This window comes from Mytilus edulis, chromosome 3 (genome assembly GCF_963676685.1).
Source record: "Mytilus edulis chromosome 3, xbMytEdul2.2, whole genome shotgun sequence".
NCBI classification, from domain to species: domain Eukaryota; kingdom Metazoa; phylum Mollusca; class Bivalvia; order Mytilida; family Mytilidae; genus Mytilus; species Mytilus edulis.
In genome coordinates this window covers 101,121,715-101,143,686 of record NC_092346.1, presented here as the reverse complement: position 1 = coordinate 101,143,686, position 21,972 = coordinate 101,121,715, and the positions used below count along the sequence as shown (strand labels likewise).

The 21,972-nt window shown below is 32.6% G+C and overlaps 1 protein-coding gene across 1 annotated transcript in view; it reads left to right on the top strand.

Annotated features, from left to right (window-relative positions):
* The first annotated feature begins 2,118 nt into the window (after positions 1-2,118).
* Positions 2,119-21,972, top strand: part of LOC139517995 (receptor for retinol uptake stra6-like) — a 34,651-nt gene continuing 14,797 nt past the window's right edge. The window contains exons 1-8 of the mRNA XM_071309587.1: positions 2,119-2,231; positions 7,101-7,188; positions 7,738-7,798; positions 10,087-10,172; positions 11,706-11,839; positions 13,509-13,675; positions 16,911-17,137; positions 21,254-21,333. Coding sequence (XP_071165688.1) covers positions 7,115-7,188; positions 7,738-7,798; positions 10,087-10,172; positions 11,706-11,839; positions 13,509-13,675; positions 16,911-17,137; positions 21,254-21,333 — 829 coding nt within the window. The 5' untranslated portion in view covers positions 2,119-2,231; positions 7,101-7,114. The remainder of the gene's footprint in view (positions 2,232-7,100; positions 7,189-7,737; positions 7,799-10,086; positions 10,173-11,705; positions 11,840-13,508; positions 13,676-16,910; positions 17,138-21,253; positions 21,334-21,972) is intronic.

The following is a 21,972-nucleotide window of genomic DNA, read 5'->3' as shown; positions in this document are numbered from 1 at the left end:
AATTCAAGAACGGTGTAATTTGGTTTGGAATTCTTTAATTTAATTTTTTTCAATAATAAAATAATAGATAGAAATTATTATTTTCAAACATATATATAAAAGTCATTTAGCAAAAACGACTTAGGAAGTCAAGAAGATATACAAATAAATCGACTTGGTCGATATCCTAATAAAACTTTTGACCTTTAATTAAGAGGGTTTTTTTTCATTTCATTGCGTTTTACACGTATTATTGTATACATCCGTCCGTCCGTCTGTTCTTCCTTCCATCCGTCAGTTCCTCCATCTATCAGTTAATTGTCCGTCCGTCCGTCCGTCTATCTTTCCGTCCAGCGTAAACATGTCGCACCGTAACTTGAGAACAGCTTATCTAGTTTTCATGAAACTTAACAAAGTTATTTCTTGAAATGGTCAAACGATCTATAAACCTTTTAGTGAAATGAAATCTTATTGAGTTACAGAACTTTGTAAGTAAAACAGGAGTGTGTTTTTTTTAACATGTCGCGCCATATCTCAAAACTATTTATCATTATTGCATCAAACTTTACACACTTCTTAGTAATATAAATCTTAACTTCTGCATACTTTTTGGTGATGTTTTAAATTTTGTTTATTAAGCGTTATTTAGGGGGGGGGGGGGGGGGGGGGTTGTAAAAAAAAAGGGGGGGTCACATATTGCGATGTATCTCAAAATCTATATAATAAATATCATAATGTTAATGTTAAAAAAATAATTAGATATCAGCTGAGACTAGACTACTATAACACATGTTATAGTAGTCTCAGATATCAGTGTTTGCTAATGAATATTTATATTCCATTTAAAATTAGTTTGAAGATCAGTGAAATAACGGATACGTCTTTCATTAGGAAAATGTGTAGTACTATAATTACCTATGTAAATAAATGTAAACACGCCAAGTTTACTTTATAATAAATATATATATAAATTCTTTCGTAAGACAATGTTCAGATCCGTGTTAACGTTGCTTTTCATAAATATTTGGTTTTAAAAAAATATAAAAAACCGGGTGATATATATAGACGAAACCGGGTGATTGTAAGTAAACAACAATGACGAAACCGGTGTATTTTAATTTGACATGACCCATTTCTTTCGTTCCATACACAGAAATGCAAGTATTGAGATGGTCATAATGACTAGTTTTGCAATCTCCGTGTCAGTATCTATCTTCCCGTATCTTTCTTTCCGTACAATGTGAACAATTTAACGAGAAATTAAACAATTTCGAGGCAAGGTTCACTCAATTCGTCATTTTGACATGCATTTTTACTTATTTCTTTCGTTAATATAGAACGGTTGTAGAAAATATTGCATATCACAATAGAAAATAGTCCACTGTCTATTGATGTTCCGTCATTGTGCCGGATGTTAGATACCATCGAGTCCGATCAAATTTTGCCGGTGTGGTTTAGACACAGTGATAATGGAAGGGCAGACACGAAAATTTCTGAACTAATAGATTGATATGTTCTCCGTCCGTGGTAATTTTTTCAAAAAAATCGGAAGTTATGCATTTTCTACATCCAACTTGATAGATACCCATGTCGTCGACTTGATATCTAATTGTTCTGCTTAACTATGTAATAGATAAATTGAAACCTTATGCAAATGGTGTTTTTATAATAGAACACTTCGTAATTGAGAAGAAAATCGTCATTTTATTTGTTTCTATCAGTTGCGGATCCAGAAATTTACATAAGTGGGGGCCCACTGACTGACCTAAGAGGGGGCCCGCTCCAGTCACGCTTCAATGATTCCCTATATAAGCAACCAAATTTTTTTCCCAAAAAGGGGGGGGGGGCCCGGGCCCCATGCCCCCCCCCCCCCCCCTAAATCCGCCTCTGTCTATTAACTTTTAATTTTTTTGTTACTATAGTAAACATTGATCAACATTACAGTAAGCATTTATCGCCTTCTCTAACAAAGAGCTTCGATTCTTTTGTTCTATTTCAACCGGGTTCCGCCTGGGTGATGTTCTGTTCAATTGAAAATAGACAGAGGTAATTTGTCCCTTTAATTTTCTTTACGTCCATAAGCTTCATTATGCACCAAAGTAGAGTCCTACACAATTATTTAAACACACATTTCCTACTCTATTATCTATACAGGTAAACTATGTGCTATTAAAGGAGTGTAATAAAATAGGTATATATACATTGATATTTCAAAATTGGTATGGAATAAGTTTGTATGGAGCAAAAACAAGGTTAGTAAATAATCATAGTATTTGACCCTTTCAAAAGATCTATATTCACTGATTAAAAAACCTTTTAAGTTATCTTATAATGTTTAGAATAATTTTGAATTCTCACTAAAGGTGAATGTATTAACGTTTTCTTACATACAAAACAGTTTGCTCGTGTAAACATTATTTGATATACAATGATGAAAACATGCAAGTTTTCGATCGTTCAATTGATATTTTCATCACTAGATACTATACGTATTGAACTGTATATAATAGATATTTTCATTCATTCAGTGTGCAATATCTACAACATTTCGTTTATTTTCATTTATTTTGGAACTTCTAAAGCAATACTTTAATGGCCTCAATATATTATTGAAATTCTAATCTAATGTGTTAGATGAATTTTCCACCCTAATTGTATACACTCAACATTTATGTGACATTTTTGGCAGTGAATAAACAATTTGATCATTGGGTTTCTTAAATAAATATGTGTAACAGGAGGGTCGGGTGGCTATGCGTCACCGTTCCCTCTTGTCTGTTAATGGTTCGTTTCGCTGCGACTGAGCTCTGGCAAATGAGACCAAATACAGATGTTCAGATACTTTATTTAAATACACATCTTTAACATGTGAACAATGAAATCAAAACATAAATCTGGATGAGTAAAAGCATATATTCAATGGTCGGATTAATTATAAATCCATGTTGTAAATTATGTTAAGCGGATTAATGATAAATTCAAGTGGTCAATTTGAGACCCAGTACAAAATATTTCTTTAACAAGTCTATACTTTTCACAGGTCCATATAAGAAGGTATATTTCCTCCATGAGAATGGCAAAATCTTCTCTTAAATATCCAGTAAGTTGGATGAAACGTCTACCAAATCATTACCATATAATTTATCTAAATATACACTTTGTTATTCCTTTCTCTGACAGTGACAAAGTTCATTTTGCGTCATCCCGTGTTTAGCAAAGGGAGATTATAACACAGCTGCGCAACTCCGTTACATATGTAATGGACAAGCCTATCCATTCATAGAGAGGAAAGTACAGTAAATGACCCCACCATCCATTCAACTGACGCAGTAGCATCCCGGCTTGACCAATATAATATCCATCTTAAAATAAAAGAATATCGTCACGGTAGATTATCATTCCGACCTATTAGTATGACCTATTATGGACAACTCTTTAATTACATAAGCAAAAATCAATTGCCGGTTTGTGTACTACACAGCAAAATAAGAAATATAATTAAAATGTCCGATTCTTTGTTTAGTACATGCTGTTTTTAAAGTGTATAAAACTCAGTCAAACCGATATATAGAAATGGCGAGGTGCATGATTTAAAACGTGGTGTGTGGGGTTTGTGTGCGGGGGACAAACAATACCTATATTATGAATCACTGTACATATGGTCAAACTCAGTAAAGGTCCGTCTAAATTACATTTCATTAATAAAAGTAAAAACACTTACCGTTACCTAGATATGTATTTGCTTTATGTAATTAAGATTTGAAAGAACCATACATTTATATAATACAGACAGCAGTTAATTTTTCTAAATAAGGATATTTCAGTTTCACACAGGAAACTTTTTTTTTTATTATTTTTGTGATCGTTTTTTATATATATTATTTTTAGTTTTATGACCATTTGTAATTAACGTATTTTAAATTTCACTAAACGTTTCTAAATCTCTATCAATATATTAGAATTGGTATGTCCTATTTTCGGTCTTTTTTTTTTTTTTTTAAGAAATGCAATATTATTAAACCTCTCTCATGTGGTCATTGGTTTCAAATATTTAACCTGCATTAGTATACTAGACGTGCTACGCAATGGTATAAAAGCGACGCTGAGGTTGACAAATTAGACTTAAAAAGCGTGTATCGTATCAAAACACTAGATTTAAAACACCTGTGTATCAGATGAATTTTTGGTTTAAACTGCATAACATCATAACGATATCTACGTATATTTGTTTTTCTTATAACAAACGTCCCTTTGAATCATATAAAATTTCATTATAAATATTCCTTATATTTGGTCAGAAATTTCGGATGGGTTATTATACACCATTCAGAACCGACTTATCATACAATATTATGAAATTCAGCTGTTAGGCTGATGAACTTACATGTTTAACACCGCCACATTATTTATGTATGTGCCTGTCCCAAGTCATGCAGGAGCCTGTAATTCAGTGGTTTTCGTTTGTTTATGTGTTACATATTTGTTTTTCGTTCATTTTTTTACACAAATAAGGCCGTTAGTTTTCTCGTTTGAATTGTTTTACGTTGTCTTATCGGGACCTATTATAGCTGACTATGCGGTATGGGCTTTGCTCATTGTTGAAGGCCGTACGGTGACCTATAGTTGTTAATCTCTGTGTCATTTTGGTCTTTTGTGGATAGTTGTCTCATTGGCAATCATACCACATCTTCTTTTTTATATTACAGGCGAGCGGGAGAAGAGTGTACCCGTTTTGAGTAATAAACTCCCAACCTAGTCGCCTTTTATCTTTTGCACGATGTATGTATATACTTAGGAAATGTGCAACTCTTTATGGATTCATTCTAGATACAGTTTGCCGTTGTTTGTTGGTTTTTTGGAGATTGTAATTTCGTAATTTTTTGGCAGTTGAACATATGACCAACATGAAATTTCTAAAAGTGCCTCACTAGTCCTTATTAGATGTTGGGAATTATTTTACATAGAACAATCTGTTAATACATACTCCGGAAAAAAAAAATTTCCCTTATATTATTTTCATTTACATGATTTAATTTGGTTGAGCAAATTTGTTTAATTCGTATGGCCTGGATATAGGGAATGCTCTTTGTGCATTGTTTAGGATTAAAAATTAAAGGAGGAGGAGACTGATGGTTGCCTGTAAGCTTGCATTACATTAATTACAGATCTGTAAATATGATTCCACACTTCACTTGCGTAGCAGTGTTAAGAAATGGGATCTTATAGTCAGAGATTTCATAAGAGAATTACATTGCGGGGTGGACATCGTCGAAATGTTGAATCAACACATTGAGTTCTTGTTCAGAGAGAGAACAAAAAGAGAGGTTTATTAAGATAATAATTGAGAATTTGAAGTTTTAATTTACTCGCAAAACTATTGGCAGAAGACGGGGCCATCTTTGGTCCCATTTCTGTTCCATTAATCTAAAGAAAGTGTTCACCATTGAATGTGAACATCCCCAAGACGATAAAATTGAAGCCTGTAGGAAAGTCTGAAACTGTCGCAACACCTTACGCCCACCAACTGAATGTCTAGTCCAGCTTCTAACTTTGGAATTGAAATACAATAACTGCACATTCAATGGTGAACACTTTCTACAGATTAATTGATGAATTCGTCAATTCTTACCGTTATCTTGATGATTGTGTTCGTTAAATAATCATTCCTAAATATACTGCCTAAAAATTTGCATAAAGGAATCTTCATCAACTTTCCATAAAAAAAAATACGAAAAAGGAACCTTTTAAAGCTTTTAGGACCTACAACTAAGACTGTGAGTACAAAGATATACGGACATTGGTTAATGTCATATTTTCATGAAAGGATCTATTCGAGTTGTCATACAAATAACGTAGCGACAAATTACAGAATAACTATATCAATTATTTATAAATCGTAATTTTCCCAACAACACCTATTTCAAACTAAATACACGTGACCACGATAAGGTATTATATACATATAACTTTATACTTCAAAATAAATTCATTGCAAAATACTTCTAACAATGTCAAGACTTTTAAACGTTCATTGGGATCATTTATACGAAACAGTTCAACTGTTAAATTATCGTTCATTGGGATGATTTATACGAAACAGTTCAACTGTTTAAATTATCGTTCATTGAGATCATATATACGAAGCACTTCAACTGTTTAAATTATCCTTCATTGGGATCATTTATACGAAGCAGTTCAACTGTTTAAATTATCGTTCATTGGGATCATTTATACGAAGCAGTTCAACTGTTTAAATTATCCTTCCTTGGGATCATTTATACGAAGCAGTTCAACTGTTTAAATTATCGTTCATTGGGATCATTTATACGAAGCAGTTCAACTGTTTAAATTATCGTTCATTGGAATAATTTATACGAAGCAGTTCAACTGTTTAAATTATCGTTCATTGGGATCATTTATACGAAGCAGTTCAACTGTTTAAATTATCCTTCATTGGGATCATTTATACGAAGCAGTTCAACTGTTTAAATTATCGTTGATTGAGATCATTTATACGAAACAGTTTAACTGTTTAAATTATTGTTTATTGAGATCATTTATACGAAACAGTTGAACTGTTTAAATTATCGTTCATTGGGATCATTTATACGAAGCAGTTCAACTGTTTAAATTATCGTTCATTGAGATCATTTATACGAAGCAGTTCAACTGTTTAAATTATCGTTCATTGGGATCATTTATAATACGAAGCAGTTCAACTGTTTAAATTATCGTTCATTGAGATCATTTATACGAAGCAGTTCAACTGTTTAAATTATCCTTCATTGGGATCATTTATACGAAACAGTTCAACTGTTTAAATTATCGTTCATTGAGATCATTTATACGAAGCAGTTCAACTGTTTAAATTATCGTTCATTGGGATCATTTATACGAAACAGTTCAACTGTTTAAATTATCGTTCATTGGGATAATTTATACGAAGCAGTTCAACTGTTTAAATTATCGTTCATTGGGATCATTTATACGAAGCAGTTCAACTGTTTAAATTATCGTTCATTGAGATCATTTATACGAAACAGTTCAACTGTTTAAAAAGTGTCGTTATTCTGCTCAAACAATTATTATTCATTAAATTAATTGATGTTTATATGTTTCAGATAAATAATTTACGATGTCTTTGGAATTCCTTTCACCTCTCGAGTCAGTATACAATGGCTTTCAAGATAGCAACTCATCACAAAGCGAGTATGTATATTACCATCATTATAAAATGAACAAATATTTAAGACTCTCCTTTGTGAGACATCTTGTTTTTTTTAAATTTATATATTATAGTTTGCCGGTTGAATGTTAGTTCCCGAGAGAATCACCTGCTCATTCCTGGCATGAAAATATTGTTAGATTGGAGTTTGATGTTATACAGTTTTTGAATTAATTTTAAATTTAGGAGATAACTGTATTGTATTTTAAGCTACGTCATCATCAATTGGCGAATTGATGGTCGCAAATTAATTTAACTGGCGACGCATTACCGGAGCCGGTAAAAGGGTAATTGCCACCATCAATTAATGTACAAAAAATTGAACGAAAAGCAAACATGTAACACAGCAACAAACTACACTGAATTACATGCTCCTGACTTAGGGCAGGCACACACATACAAAATGTGGCGATGCTAAAGTTTTGTTTTCTGTTGTATTATCTTCTTCTGGTTGCTTTATTTAAAGCTGTGAATTTTTGTCAGAATTTTAATTTAAGTGTTATATGATAAAAGTTTAACTATTTTGTTTTCAGTGCCGTTTGTACAGAAGTAATACCGTTTAAACAACTATACCAGTTTCTTCTGATACCAGCGGTAAGAAATTTAATTTAAAACTGAAGCAAGACACAAATATTCTACAAAAATACTAAAAGAGGCTTTGGAAAAACCTACTCCCTCGCACCAAACCTACAAAATGTATCCTCTCCTGTATTATTATCCATTGACACTGCAGTTTTATATATGCTCTCTATATCTGTCGAACTTTAAACGGGTAGTGATGGAAGTAATATTTCTGTTCTTATTTGGCTTTGAAGGATTGTTTATGCACGCCCATATAAATTGTCTAGTGTATTGAAAGACACCAGGAACGACATAGCAAATATCTAGAGAGCAATCCATTTGTTTCCATTTTTTAGGCATTCTCTCTAATGTAGAGGAATTTTCATGATGTAATGTTTATTAGTCGTTAAGGTTACTAATAAGTATGATCTTATTGTATCAATGCCTGGTTTACGCTAGATAAAGGGTTGGGCAAATTTAGACGTTTGGCGGGAAAGTCAGTGGTCGGGTCCAAGGGTATGGGGTGTTTGAGAGGCATTGTTGTGTTCGGTATCGGGAACATTTAGAGAACACCCCTATTCAAAAAATAGTATATTCGCCCTGGGGTATATAAGAGGATGAGGAACAGACTTCGGGTTCTGTCGATATTCTTACAGAGGAAGACCAGTGTACAAGAGTAGGCACGTTACATAGCTGTAAGTGATACTGTCAAGGACAACTTGTACTGAGGACAACTTCTACTGGGTACAAGTTGGTCTTACATAGGAAGTTGACAGATCAGACTGTCCCGTTCGGAGGACAGGCTGTACCAATACGAACTGTCTGGTAGTGACCGACTGTCCCACTCGGAGGACAGGCTGTACCAATACGAACTGTCTGGTAGTGACCGACTGTCCCATCTGGAGGACAGGTTGTATCAGCATACACTGTCTGATTAAGACAGACTGTACCAGCCATACTGTCTTTTAGTGACAGACCTTCCAATCTTGAGGACAGACTGTTTTATTGTATTATAGTTGTATATATAGTTGTCTGTTGTTACTTTATATCGGCAAAGAGCCCGTGCATATTTCAGTTCATTGTGTATAAAAAAGATAGTTGTAGTGTTTAGCATTACCGTATTGTTTGTGGATAACTGGATCCAAGTATTTACTGGAACGGACGTTTGTGATCTATAAACGCCTGGTTACACGTTACAGTGATTTATCACTGTGTTACCAAGTATAACATACGCGCGACCAGACTCCTCTTCACAGAAGGCATTTGAACATTGTTCTTGTTTTTATTTCTAGAACGATAAAAACAAATTACCATCAAGACGAACAGTAAATTAAAATTTTAGGATGTATTTTTTGTTACAAAACACCAGCTTAACATACATTATATGTATGAAGGTCAAAATCCAATATGCCAGACTTGGGACAGGCACATGCATACAGAATATGGCCGCGTTAAACATGATAGCGGTATCCCAACCCTCCCCTAACCTGGGACAGTGGTGTAACAGTACAACAAAAGAACGAACTACAAAAATCAGTTGAAAAAGGCTTTACTCATCAAATGGATACAAGTATACACCACTTTTAACGCGCGCAAAAGTCAACCAGTAGAAAAATGTACACTCCATACAATGTAGTCGATCAAAGTATCATAATCTTGGACAGAAAATAAGCAAAGGGAGTCGTATTTACAAGGACACATTTTAAAAGCAAGGTATATAACGATCATTGGTCACTGATAATGTAATTTTAGTAAGAATAAGACAAGCTATTTGACAAGCTATTAGTTCCTTGGAGATACGCGAATCTTTCCTTTATTCATTTACCATTAAATGATGACTTAGTCTTAGGTAGAACGATTCCCAAAGATATAACTCCTCACTAGATATCAAATGACGTAACACAAATACTAAGTAACCGTACAGCCTTCAATAATGAGCAAAGGCCATAGCGCATAGTAATATTTAAACTGCTAATGAATGACAAATTTAGAACAATGCAAACTTGAAAATTAACGGCCTGATTTATGCACCAAACAATAAACGAAATACAAATATAATAAACGGTAACATATACAACCACTTACCAGTTCCTGAAACATTACTCACAACGCCATTTTAGAAATTAAACTGTCATCCATGATTGTAAGAAATGTCTCTTTTCTCACTACACGACATGGTAAACGGTTAAAAGCTGTTTGTTGACCCCTCTGTGCCTTTTCCAGTTAACAAATAAACGAATGACTGCATAGTTAACGTTTACAACATATAAGTATGGACATAAGATAAATGAAATCTGTAATAGATTCTTCTAATTCTTTAGGTTGTGTTTACATTACTCCTGGCTTTTGCTGATAAGCGTGTACATAAGTGTCTGCAATGTCTGTCTGGGAGACCTGGTGTTGTATAGTAAGTAAGATTTATGTTATAACCCGTTATATATGAATTAAAAGTAATTTAGACGAGATGAATTAAATTGATTGAAATAAAAAAAAAAGGAATGCGGATTTATTGTAAAATCACAAAAAGCGAAAACCGATGAAGATTCAAAAAGGAAAGTCCCTAATAATCAAATTTGAAAACCAAAAGCTCAAACATCTAAAACAAATGGATAACAACTGTCACATTCCTGACTTTGTACAGGCTTTTCTTATGTAGATGATAGTGTGGTTTTATAGCTAGCTAAACCTCTCACTTGTATTACAGTCGCATACCATTCCATAATATTGACAACGATGTGGGAACAAAACAAACAGACATATCCCATTGTCTCATTATCACTCATACCACATGTTCTTATATCTACATGTATATAATAGGTAAAAATGTCTTTCAAAAGATAATTAGTACTCATACCACATGTTCTTATATCTATAAAATAGGTAAAATGTCTTTCAAAGGATATTAGTACTCATACAACCTGTTCTTATATCTATATAATAGGTAAAAATGTCTTTCAAAAGATAATTAGTACTCATACCACATGTTCTTATATCTATATAATAGGTAAAAATGTCTTTCAAAAGATAATTAGAACTCATACCACATGTTCTTATATCTATATAATAGGTAAAAATATCTTTCAAGATATAATTAGAACTCATACCACATGTTCTTATATCTATATAATAGGTAAAAATGTCTTTCAAAAGATAATTAGAACTCATACCACATGTTCTTATATCTACATAATAGGTAAAAATATCTTTCAAAAGATAATTAGAACTCATACCACATGTTCTTATATCTATATAATAGGTAAAAATGTCTTTCAAAAGATAATTAGAACTCATACCACATGTTCTTATATCTATATAATAGATAAAATGTCTTTCAAAAGATAATTAGAACTCATACCACATGTTCTTATATATTTATAATAGGTAAAATGTCTTTCAAAAGATAATTAATACTCATACCACCTGTTCTTATATCTATATAATAAGTAAAATGTCTTTCAAAAGATAATTAGTACTCATACCACATGTTCTTATATCTATATAATAGTTAAAATGTCTTTCAAACGATAATTAGTACTCATACCACCTGTTTTTATATCTATATAACAGGTAAAATGTCTTTCAAACGATAATTAGTACTCATACCACCTGTTTTTATATCTATATAACAGGTAAAATGTCTTTCAAACGATAATTAGTACGCATACCACATGCTCTTATATCTATATTTCAAAAGATAATTAGCAGTCATACCTCATGTTCTTATATCTATATAATAGGTAAAAATGTCTTTCAAAAGATGTTAGTAAGGACGGGTCATTGAAAACACGTTGCTGAGAAAAATGTATGATGGCCTCATGGTGTTTTTCAGATTTATTTAACTTGTTAGAATGTCTAACCCATATGTTTTTTTAGACTATCCTTGGTAAGGTCCAGTACATGTTTGTTTTTATGATATATTGATGTTTTACCCTGTTTTCAGTCCAATGGATATCATGGGTAGATCTAGTAGAGTGTCGTATGCAGCAGCGTTTGGGGCCACAGCGACTTTGTGTTCAAGTGTTATTTTCGAACAAAAATATGCAGTGGAGTTGGGTGGTGCTGCATATATTAAAGGTACTCAAAGAAAATGATTTAGACTTAATACTATTAGTCACATCTATAACTGACAACTTATATCAAAGAAATCATTGAATATACAGTAAAAGGTACATATACATAAAAATGTTACGTGGACAGTCGATGCACCAAATTAAAAAAAATCTTTAATACCCATTCAAAGCACCTTTGTACTTTAAATACATGCAACATTAGTATTCTGCTGTTCAAAAGACAGAAATCGATTAGGAGAAAACAAATCCAGGTTACAAAAACAAAAAACAAACGCACACATACATAGAAACGAACTATTGATAAAATCTGGCATACTCCTTGGTAGATGTCATTTTAAGTAAAAAATGGTGGGTTGAACTTAGTTTTATGGCTAGCCAAACCTCCCGTTTATATGGCAATGTTGCAAATACCACTAAACAATACGTGACAGGAATACAATACAATCGAATGCAATCACGGTCAGAACAGAGAAATACATAAATAAATAATATAAATATACATTACAACATGTCAACCTGAGAATAACAACAAACATCTAACATGGAGTAAAATCAGCACAGGACACAATAGACTGTGCGTCAATTAAATGGATCAACGCCACAAAAAGTGATGTATTGTATTATCACAGGTAATCTTGAAATTCATACTATGATAAGATCCAAAAATTAACAATTATTTTCACAATACTAGTGCAAATTATTATCATGATAATGACGGTCTTGAAATGCTATTTTAAATTATTGCTGTGACGATGTTATAATTATTTAGACTAAAACAATACTTAACCCATGAAAAATAAGAATTATCTCGACTATACTGACAAAGAAGACCTTCTTGAAATGTACCGAAAATTCTGAATTCCAACCACAAACAATAAGACATAACACAATTTACAATCGTACTTACACCTTCGCCAATGAGTACAACCCATACCATGGGTAACTATAAAAGACCAAATCATAAAAAAACGTGAAACTAATCAAACGAAAAAAAACCCCAAAAGACCTGATTTATGAATGTGGTGGAATTAAGCCTTTTGTGAATGATAAACCCTCTAATTACACAGGACAGTGGTGTTATATTACAACATACATACACATTTCAAGAGTCAATTGGAAATGTTTTAAACACCGGTATACTACTGTTGCCTTTATTTGACTCGTCAGATCGACACATTACACAAAATCTAAAACACAAAGACAAAAGATAAAATCTAAGTATCTAAATAAGAGCTAGTTCATAGCCGATAATGTTTAATAATTCAATAATCCTGTTTGTCCGTCTGTTCATTTAAATATTTGTATTATTTTCTTGGCTTATCATAATGATATGTTGTCGACTGTCTCTAGTATATTATGATCAGACACTGCGTATGGCTGTAAATATGAATTCAAACGAAACTGTCTCTAGTATATTATGATCAGACACTGCGTATGGCTGTAAATATGAATTCAAACGAAACCACTTAGTCATAAATTTATAAAAAAAAACAGGCTAGTTCATACTAAAAAATATTCTTGGTAACAACTTTTTCATTTCAGCAAATATGGGTTAGATTATTTAAAATGACCAATTCTGTGTAAAAGAACACTTTTTTGATAGAAACAAAAATTCTCGATCATTTGCTGTGTAATGTAAGGTAATTTTAGTTAAAAATTCATTTTATTTCCAGTGTTTGCTGTACTGTTATCAATGTTGATTTATGGATTGGATTTTATGCCCTTGTTTACCGCAATTACTGCCAACTCAACCCTTGGATTTGCAGTAGGCACTCTATATGCCTGGGCTTTTACACTCATCGTTTTCTTCAGGAATTTTTACTGTGATAATTTGTCTGTGGTAAGTTTTTATACGACCGCAAAAAATAAATTTTGCGTCGTATTATGGTATGATGTCATCGTCGTCGTCGTCGTCGTCGTCCGAAGACACATTTGGTTTCCAGACAATGATTTGAGTTTAAGTCAATTGATCTCTATGAAATTCAATAAGTAGGTTCAATACCACAAAAGAGCGGTCGGGATTGATTATTGGGAAGATGGTTCCGTTTAGGAATTAGGGGCCAAAAAGGGGCCAAAACAAGCATTTTTCTACTTTCATGATAATAACTTGTGTATTAGTGTTTCAATTGCTCTGAAATTATACCACAATGTTTAATACCACAAAAAGAAGGTTCTGATAAATTTTGAGGGTTATGGTGCCAACAGTTTAGGAATAAAGGGCCAACAAGGGGCCATATCAAGATTTTTGTTGTTTCTTGACAATAACTTGTGTGTAAGTTATGGATCTCTCTTATATTGTACCACAAGGTTTCATATCACAATTTTAAGGAAGGCTGGGATTGAACTTTGGGGGTAATTGCTCAATTTATGCAGTATTTAGGAGCCAAAATCAAGCTTTTTTTCTAGTTTCGAGACGATAACTTGTGTTTAAGAGTATCGATTTCTCTGACATTGTACCACAAGGTTCCATATACCGAAGGGAAGGCTTGGATTCAGTTTGGGGTTTATATCTCTGACATTAAAAGTAAAGAGGGACCAAAAAAGGGCCAAAAAGAAGCATTTTTCTAGTTTACAGACAATAACTTGTGTTTAAGTGTATGGATCTCTCTGAAATTATACTACACGGTTTCTTACTAGAAATGAAAGGATGGAATTGAGCCTTGGGTTTCTTACTTCAGGGGGGGGGGGGGGGAGGGGCAAGGGGTTTCTATAAGTGAGGGGCCAAAAAAGGGACTCAAATAATCATTTTTGTAGTTTTCAGTCAATTACTTGTGTTTAGGTGTATAAATCTCTCTAAAATTTTACCACAAGTTTCCATACTACAAAGGGATGGTTATGGGGGGTTATGGCTCAAATCATTGAGCAATTAGGGGGAAACAATGTTTGTTCTGGTTAAAGGACAATTTAGACACTTTAAAGGCAATGAAGGGGAAGTAATCCAATTGAAATTTAAAGAACACTGTTATACATATGTTTGATTACTTGATTACCTCCCGTACACTGCTTGAAAATTATATGTATTAAGAAATAATTGTCTTGAGATGCGAAGATTGTAGTAGTAAATTTATTGTTAGAAGTAACTGTAAATTAATATTAATTTTAACCATGACTGTATATCATTTTATATTTTGATATTTTATGATGTATATTTGTAGGACTCTAATGTGCGATGGGGACGCTAAAGTACGATGGTCACGCTAAAGTGCGATGGTCTACGCTAAAGTACGTGGTTCCATACGCTAAAGTGCGAGGGTCCGGGAAAATATAGACGTAAAAACGTAGTTCGATAATGACGTTAACAGTTGTTAATACAAACTAAAAATGAGCATACCGGTAAATATTTGATTAACAATTTTTACACCATATGTCCATGACTTACGAGTAATTGATTGAATTTAACCGTTCTTTGTCGGCTGAATCACGATGTTTATTTTTTTCAAGTGCTGGAAAAAGGACTTGTATCCTATTTAGTCGACCGTTTTACTATATAAATACAAAACTGTATACGCATAATTGTCCTGCTTCTATTTGAAGTGAACGGATACATTCGAATCATTGTTTATGTGGCAGTTTACTTTGTGATCCCCGTTAAAATGCCGTCGATTTTAATGAAACGTAACGTCGGTATAATAGAGATACATGTTTTCATACGTTAACTATAAATTGTCTTCTAAAACATAAGTTTGTACTGTATATTGTAGAAAAATATGCAAAAGGAGAAAGCCCGGTGAACATTGCATTTCTCTCGTATTTAGATTTAAGCTTATGTACATATTTCGGCAATGAACGAATTAGGGATTTTTAATTGTCAGCCAAATGTAATAGGAGGAAGGTTGTATGTAACATTAGAGTGAGCGGCAATTTACCCCAATTATCCAAATATTCAATACGCTCCGAATTTTAAAAAAATCATTTTACATGAAATATATTATTACCAAAACATAAATTATCTTTAAAGCAAATTATTTCTTGGTCGGACTTGTTAATTTAGAAACAATTACTTCCGCCTACCGGTAAATTGTAAAGCCTATCACATATGATATACCTTAGCATAATATAGCATAATAGCTTTTGCAAAAAGACTTTTTAAACCTCGATGTTTTAATACTTCGAATCTTATCCTTTGGACCATCACACTATAGCGTGATACACCATCGTACTTTAGCGAACAAACAACCAACGCACTTTAGCGTGAGACACCATCGTACTTTAGCGTAGACTATCGCACTTTAGCGTGACCATCGCACTTTAGAGTTCCATCGCACTTTAGAGTCCTACATATTTAAATGAGAAGTTATTGTTGCCAACTCAATTAGAAATTTGAATTGAGATATTTTTGGGAAGGTGAAAAAAAATTGGGAGGGGGTAAAATTTTTCTCATTTCAGATTGAAGAAATTAAAAAGAATTTTTCTTCAAATATTTTTTTTCAGGGGATTTATATTCAACAGCATAGTGTATTGCTCAAAAGGAAAAAAAAACATTTTTTTAAGTTCATTAGACAACATTCATTCTGTGTCAGAAACCTTTGCTGTGTCAACTATTTAATCATAATCCAAATTCAGAGCTGTATCAAGTTTGAATGTTGTGTCCATACTTGCCCCAACTGTTCAAGGTTCGACCTCTGCGGTCGTATAAAGCTGCGCCCTGCGGAGCATCTGGTTGTGAAACTGTGGCAAAATTGGCGAATTTGCGTGTAAGAAGCGTTTTGATGGATAAACCACCATCGGGAACACTGAAAACTAAATATTTGAAAGCTTTAAAATTTATAAATACATAAAAGGAATAGACAGGTTTGATAAATGTAATTTTTACCTGAGGGAGCTGAAATCTTAATTTTTTCATTAATTTTTGATAAACTTTGAAAATTGTATGGAAGTATGTTATAAATCATTTCTTCAACGGCTACCTATACGATGGTACACTCAGTGACAATATCAGTCCACGACTAGAAGTACTGACTACATATACGATGGTACACTCAGTGACAATATCAGTCCACGACTAGAAGTATCAACATAGTGCTAGTAAACGAAAATAATATTAGATAAAACTGTTATAATAATTTATGTTTCAGACATCCGTGCTCCTTATAATAGCTCGAAGTCTACCCGAGCTGCTTTGTCATTTGTACCTTTCTATAAGCTTACCTGTCAGATTTGTCCGATCACTTTGGAGAAAGAGACACCACCAGGACCTAGCAGTTGACTTTGAAGATGAAGACGATATATTTGATTCAATAAGGCGATCTTACCAAGGTGTACATGTGATGAAGTTGTTTAAACCATCCAAAGATGAACCACAGTAGGTAGCTTCATATTATTGGACCCGTGCAGAACTTTTTTTTATTCTAAAACTTAATTAATTTATCGCCGTTTTGAAATTCCTTCATCATTAATTTCCAAAGCCAAGGACTTATAAGTACTGAATAATTGATGAGCAAGAAGATTTAAAAATAATAGCTTAATCCATGCAAATTTGACTTGCACATTTGCTAGCTTTGGACATGTTCTCTGTGTTATTATTCACTCATCGCAGTTTGATAACTTGTATAACCAATGTTATTATTCACTCATCTTAGTTTGATAACTTGTATAACCAATGTTATTATTCACTCATCGCAGTTTGATAACTTGTATAACCAATGTTATTATTCACTCTTCGCAGTTTGATAACTTGTATAACCAATGTTATTATTCACTCATCGCAGTTTGATAACTTGTATAACCAATATTATTATTCACTCATCGCAGTTTGATAACTTGTATAACCAATGTTATTATTCACTCATCGCAGTTTGATAACTTGTATAACCAATGTTATTATTCACTCATCGCAGTTTGATAACTTGTATAACCAATGTTATTATTCACTCATCGCAGTTTGATAACTTGTATAACCAATGTTATTATTCACTCATCGCAGTTTGATAACTTGTATAACCAATGTTATTATTCACTCATCGCAGTTTGATAACTTGTAAAACCAATGTTATTATTCACTCATCGCAGTTTGATAACTTGTATAACCAATGTTATTATTCACTCATCGCAGTTTGATAACTTGTATAACCAATGTTATTATTCACTTATCGCAGTTTGATAACTTGTATAACCAATGTTATTATTCACTCATCACAGTTTGATAACTTGTATAACCAATGTTATTATTCACTCATCGCAGTTTGATAACTTGTATACACAGCTACTTTTGCACAGGTACTATATCTGTATCAAAAATCTGTAGTACTGGAAATCTACTTTTAATATTCAGTACTATTTTGTTACTTAAGAACAACAGTTATATTTAGGTACCTGTTTTTTTACAGTACTTGATTTGTACTTGATATTTAAGTAATACAGATTTTTGGTTGTACGGTTACATTTGCAGTATTTTGAAAGTTTGTCTTTTTCAAATCTCATAAAGTTAACATGGAATACTGTGATCATTCTTGGTATTATTTTTGTACCAATATTTTAAGTGCAAATCAAGTACTGGAAAATACAAGTACCTAAATATTACATTAATTCTAAAGTAAAGAAATAGTACTAAATATTAAAAGTAAATGTCCAGTACTACGGAATTTAAGTACAGAAATAGTACATATGCAAAAGTAACTCTGTAACCAATGTTATTACTCACTCATCGCAGTTTAATAACTTGTATAACCAATGTTATTATTCACTCATCGCAGTTTGATAACTTGTATAACCAAGATGAATCGTTATGCTGAGATTATAAAATATTTATGATTCAAACAAATGAACTAAATTTTTACTGAAACAGCATTCAAAAATAGGAGCCTGTAATACAATGATAAGTGTATTTATTTACTTTTAAGTATTATGTTTTAATGATTATGAGGCCGTTGGTTTTCTCGTTCTATAAGTTTATCATTTTGTCATCTACTAAAGTGCTTTTGTTTGTCTCTGGTGGATTGTTTTTACATTGGCAGTCATGTCACAACCTCTTATATTCTTTACCATGTTTTCTTGTTGTTTCACAGTCATGTCACAACCTCTTATATTCATTACCATGTTTTCTTGTTGTTTCACAGTCATGTCACAACCTCGTATATTCATTACCATGTTTTCGTGTTGTTTCACAGTCATGTCACAACCTCTTATATTCATTAGCTATGAATTTTAAGACTAGACTTAAACACAATTAGCAAAAGCAACAAGAAGTGTCTAAAGGATTTCTCACTCTACCTAGCATCTAAGTTACACACCTCTTTTTCAAGTTTTGTCTCGTGTTTATCGATTACTGAGAGTTTTTAGTGTCTTAGTCTTTTCTAACACTCATGGCTAATTCTCTCCTTTGACTTCAAACATTTTGTATACATTTCACCGAATTGGTTTTTTTTTTTAATTTTCCACATTATGTAAAACTCTTTATTTAATACCACTATACATAATAAATATTACATTTTGTAATACATTTATCCATAGTCCTCTTATATTTTTTCTCTAATGATTTAGTTTAGGTACGATATATTATGGCAAGCCGTTCTCGTCAAAACTATGTTTAACCCCTTTTTTTCGAAAAAAAAAATACACACTGAGATTTAAAAACCTAAAATAACACACTGAGAAATCGAAATTACACACTGAGATTTAAAAAAATAAAAAACACACACTGAGAATTCAAAATTACACACTGAGATTTTAAAAAGACACACTGAGATGAAATAAATTGAAAAACACACACTGAGAATTGTTAATTACACACTGATATTTCAAAAATACACACGAGATTAATATGCAAATTATTAATGAATATTCATGAGATGAATAATTCAACAGATTAATATCTTGATCTCAAGAACTCTTGTCACTATAATGAAATGCGATTCCTTCAACCAACATTCGTAATAAATTTCAAGACTTAACATCGCTCATATTCATAAGTTTGTTGCCTATAACTCAGATCATTACTACCAGTGTATCGGGATTTTTTTTAACTTAAAACCGTTTAAGCATGGGTCCCTTTTCAAAAGTCTTCCAACTGTTACCTTGATTTCGCAAGGTTTTGTTACAATTAAATGCTATAATAGACACTTGAGTTAAAATTTCACTGCATTCTTTGTTTTTTTGCAGATTGTTCCAATGTTTTCTTATAATTTTAATAAAGTTTTTCACCATTTGGTAATATTTTGTAATAAGAGTAAGTGTGTATTTTTCTTGTTCTTGTATTTCTAAAGTTTTTGTTATAAATAATTTGGAACCAAATCGAAGGACTAACGAGTTCTGTCCCCTAGTTGTGTTAATAGTTATCAAAGGTACCAGGATTATAATTTAGTACGCCAGACGCGCGTTTCGTCTACATAAGACTCATCAGTGACGCTCATATCAAAATATTTATAAAGCCAAACAAGTAAAAAGTTGAAGAGCATTGAGGATCCAAAATTCCAAAAAGTTGTGCCAAACCCGGCTAAGGTAATCTATTGCTGGGATAAGAAAATCCTTAGTTTTTCGAAAAATTCAAAGTTTTGTAACAGGAAATTTATAAAAATGACCACATTATTGATATTCATGTCAACACCGACGTGTTGGCTCCTGGGCTGGTGATACCCTCGGGGACGAAACGTCCACCAGCAGTGGCATCGACCCAGTGGTGTAAATAGTTATCAAAGATACCAGGATTATAATTTAGTACGCCAGACGCGCGTTTCGTCTACATAAGACTCATCAGTGACGCTCATATCAAAATATTTATAAAGCCAAACAAGTAAAAAGTTGAAGAGCATTGAGGATCCAAAATTCCAAAAAGTTGTGCCAAACCCGGCTAAGGAAATCTATACCTGGGATAAAAAAATCCTTAGTTTTTCGAAAAATTCAAAGTTTTGTAACAGGAAATTTATTAAAATGACCACATTATTGATATTCATGTCAACACCGAAGTGTTGACTGCTGGGCTGGTGATACCCTCGGGGACGAAACGTCCACCAGCAGTGGCATCGACCCAGTGGTGTAAATAGTTATCAAAGGTACCAGCTTGTAATAGATTCAGATTAAGTATGCTAATTAGATATGTGCGCATAAAAAGTGCGCACAAATCTCAGTGTGTAATTTTAAATTCTCAGTGTGTAATTTCAAATTCTCAGTGTGTGTTTTCAGTTTATTTATTCTCAGTGTGTCTTTTTGAAATCTCAGTGTGTAATTTTCAATTCTCAGTGTGTGTTACTCATTTTTGTAATCTCAGTGCTCTTTATGAAATCTCAGTGTGTAATTTTTAATTCTCAGTGTGCAATTTTTAATTCTCAGTGTGTGTTTTAAAGTTTTTAAATCTCAGTGTGTTTTGTTGTAATTCTCAGTGTGTAAATTTTTGGAAAAATGGTTTAAGCATAGTTTTGACGAGAACGGCCTGCCATAATATATATGTATTATTTCTAACAGAATTGATATCTTTATTAAACAGGCAACCAGATGGTTTGAAAGACAAAATAATCTCGATTTTTAAAGGAATTTACCATAAGATAGTCTATTCGAGACTAGAAGGTGAGTAATCTGTTATTAACATATTTTTCATGAAATTTGTTTTTCAAATAGACGAACGTGTTCATTATCACTGTTAGTACCTGTTATATATAGATTCTTACATTGGTACCAGTGGATCATCGGCTTTATCCAATCAAAATTGTTTTTACTTTTGAGATTGGATAAATCTAATATTCCACGAGTAACTAAGTAAAAATCTTTTTCGCTACAACTTGGGTCAACATAGCGTTAAATAAAATAGCATACACTGGTAACTATATATATCGTTACGAAAAAGGAGAAAGCTCTGAGAACATTGCCTTTCTCTCACATTCAAATTAAATCGTATACTAATAAATGTTGCATATTACAACAATTAACGAATTTTGTATTTGTTATTTACAATGACGGCTGTAAGGGAGGTTGTAACATGAGTGTGAACGGCAATCTACACTAATTATCTAAATATGCAATAAGCTCCGAATTGTTAAAAATTCATTTTACATGAAATATAATATTTTGCAAAACACAAATTACCCTTTTAGCAATTATTACGTGGTCGGTCTCCTAAATTTAGAAACAATTACTTAAGACTACCGGTTAATTATAGGGCCTAATACATATGTTATACCTTAGCATATTAGCTTTTGCAAAAAGACT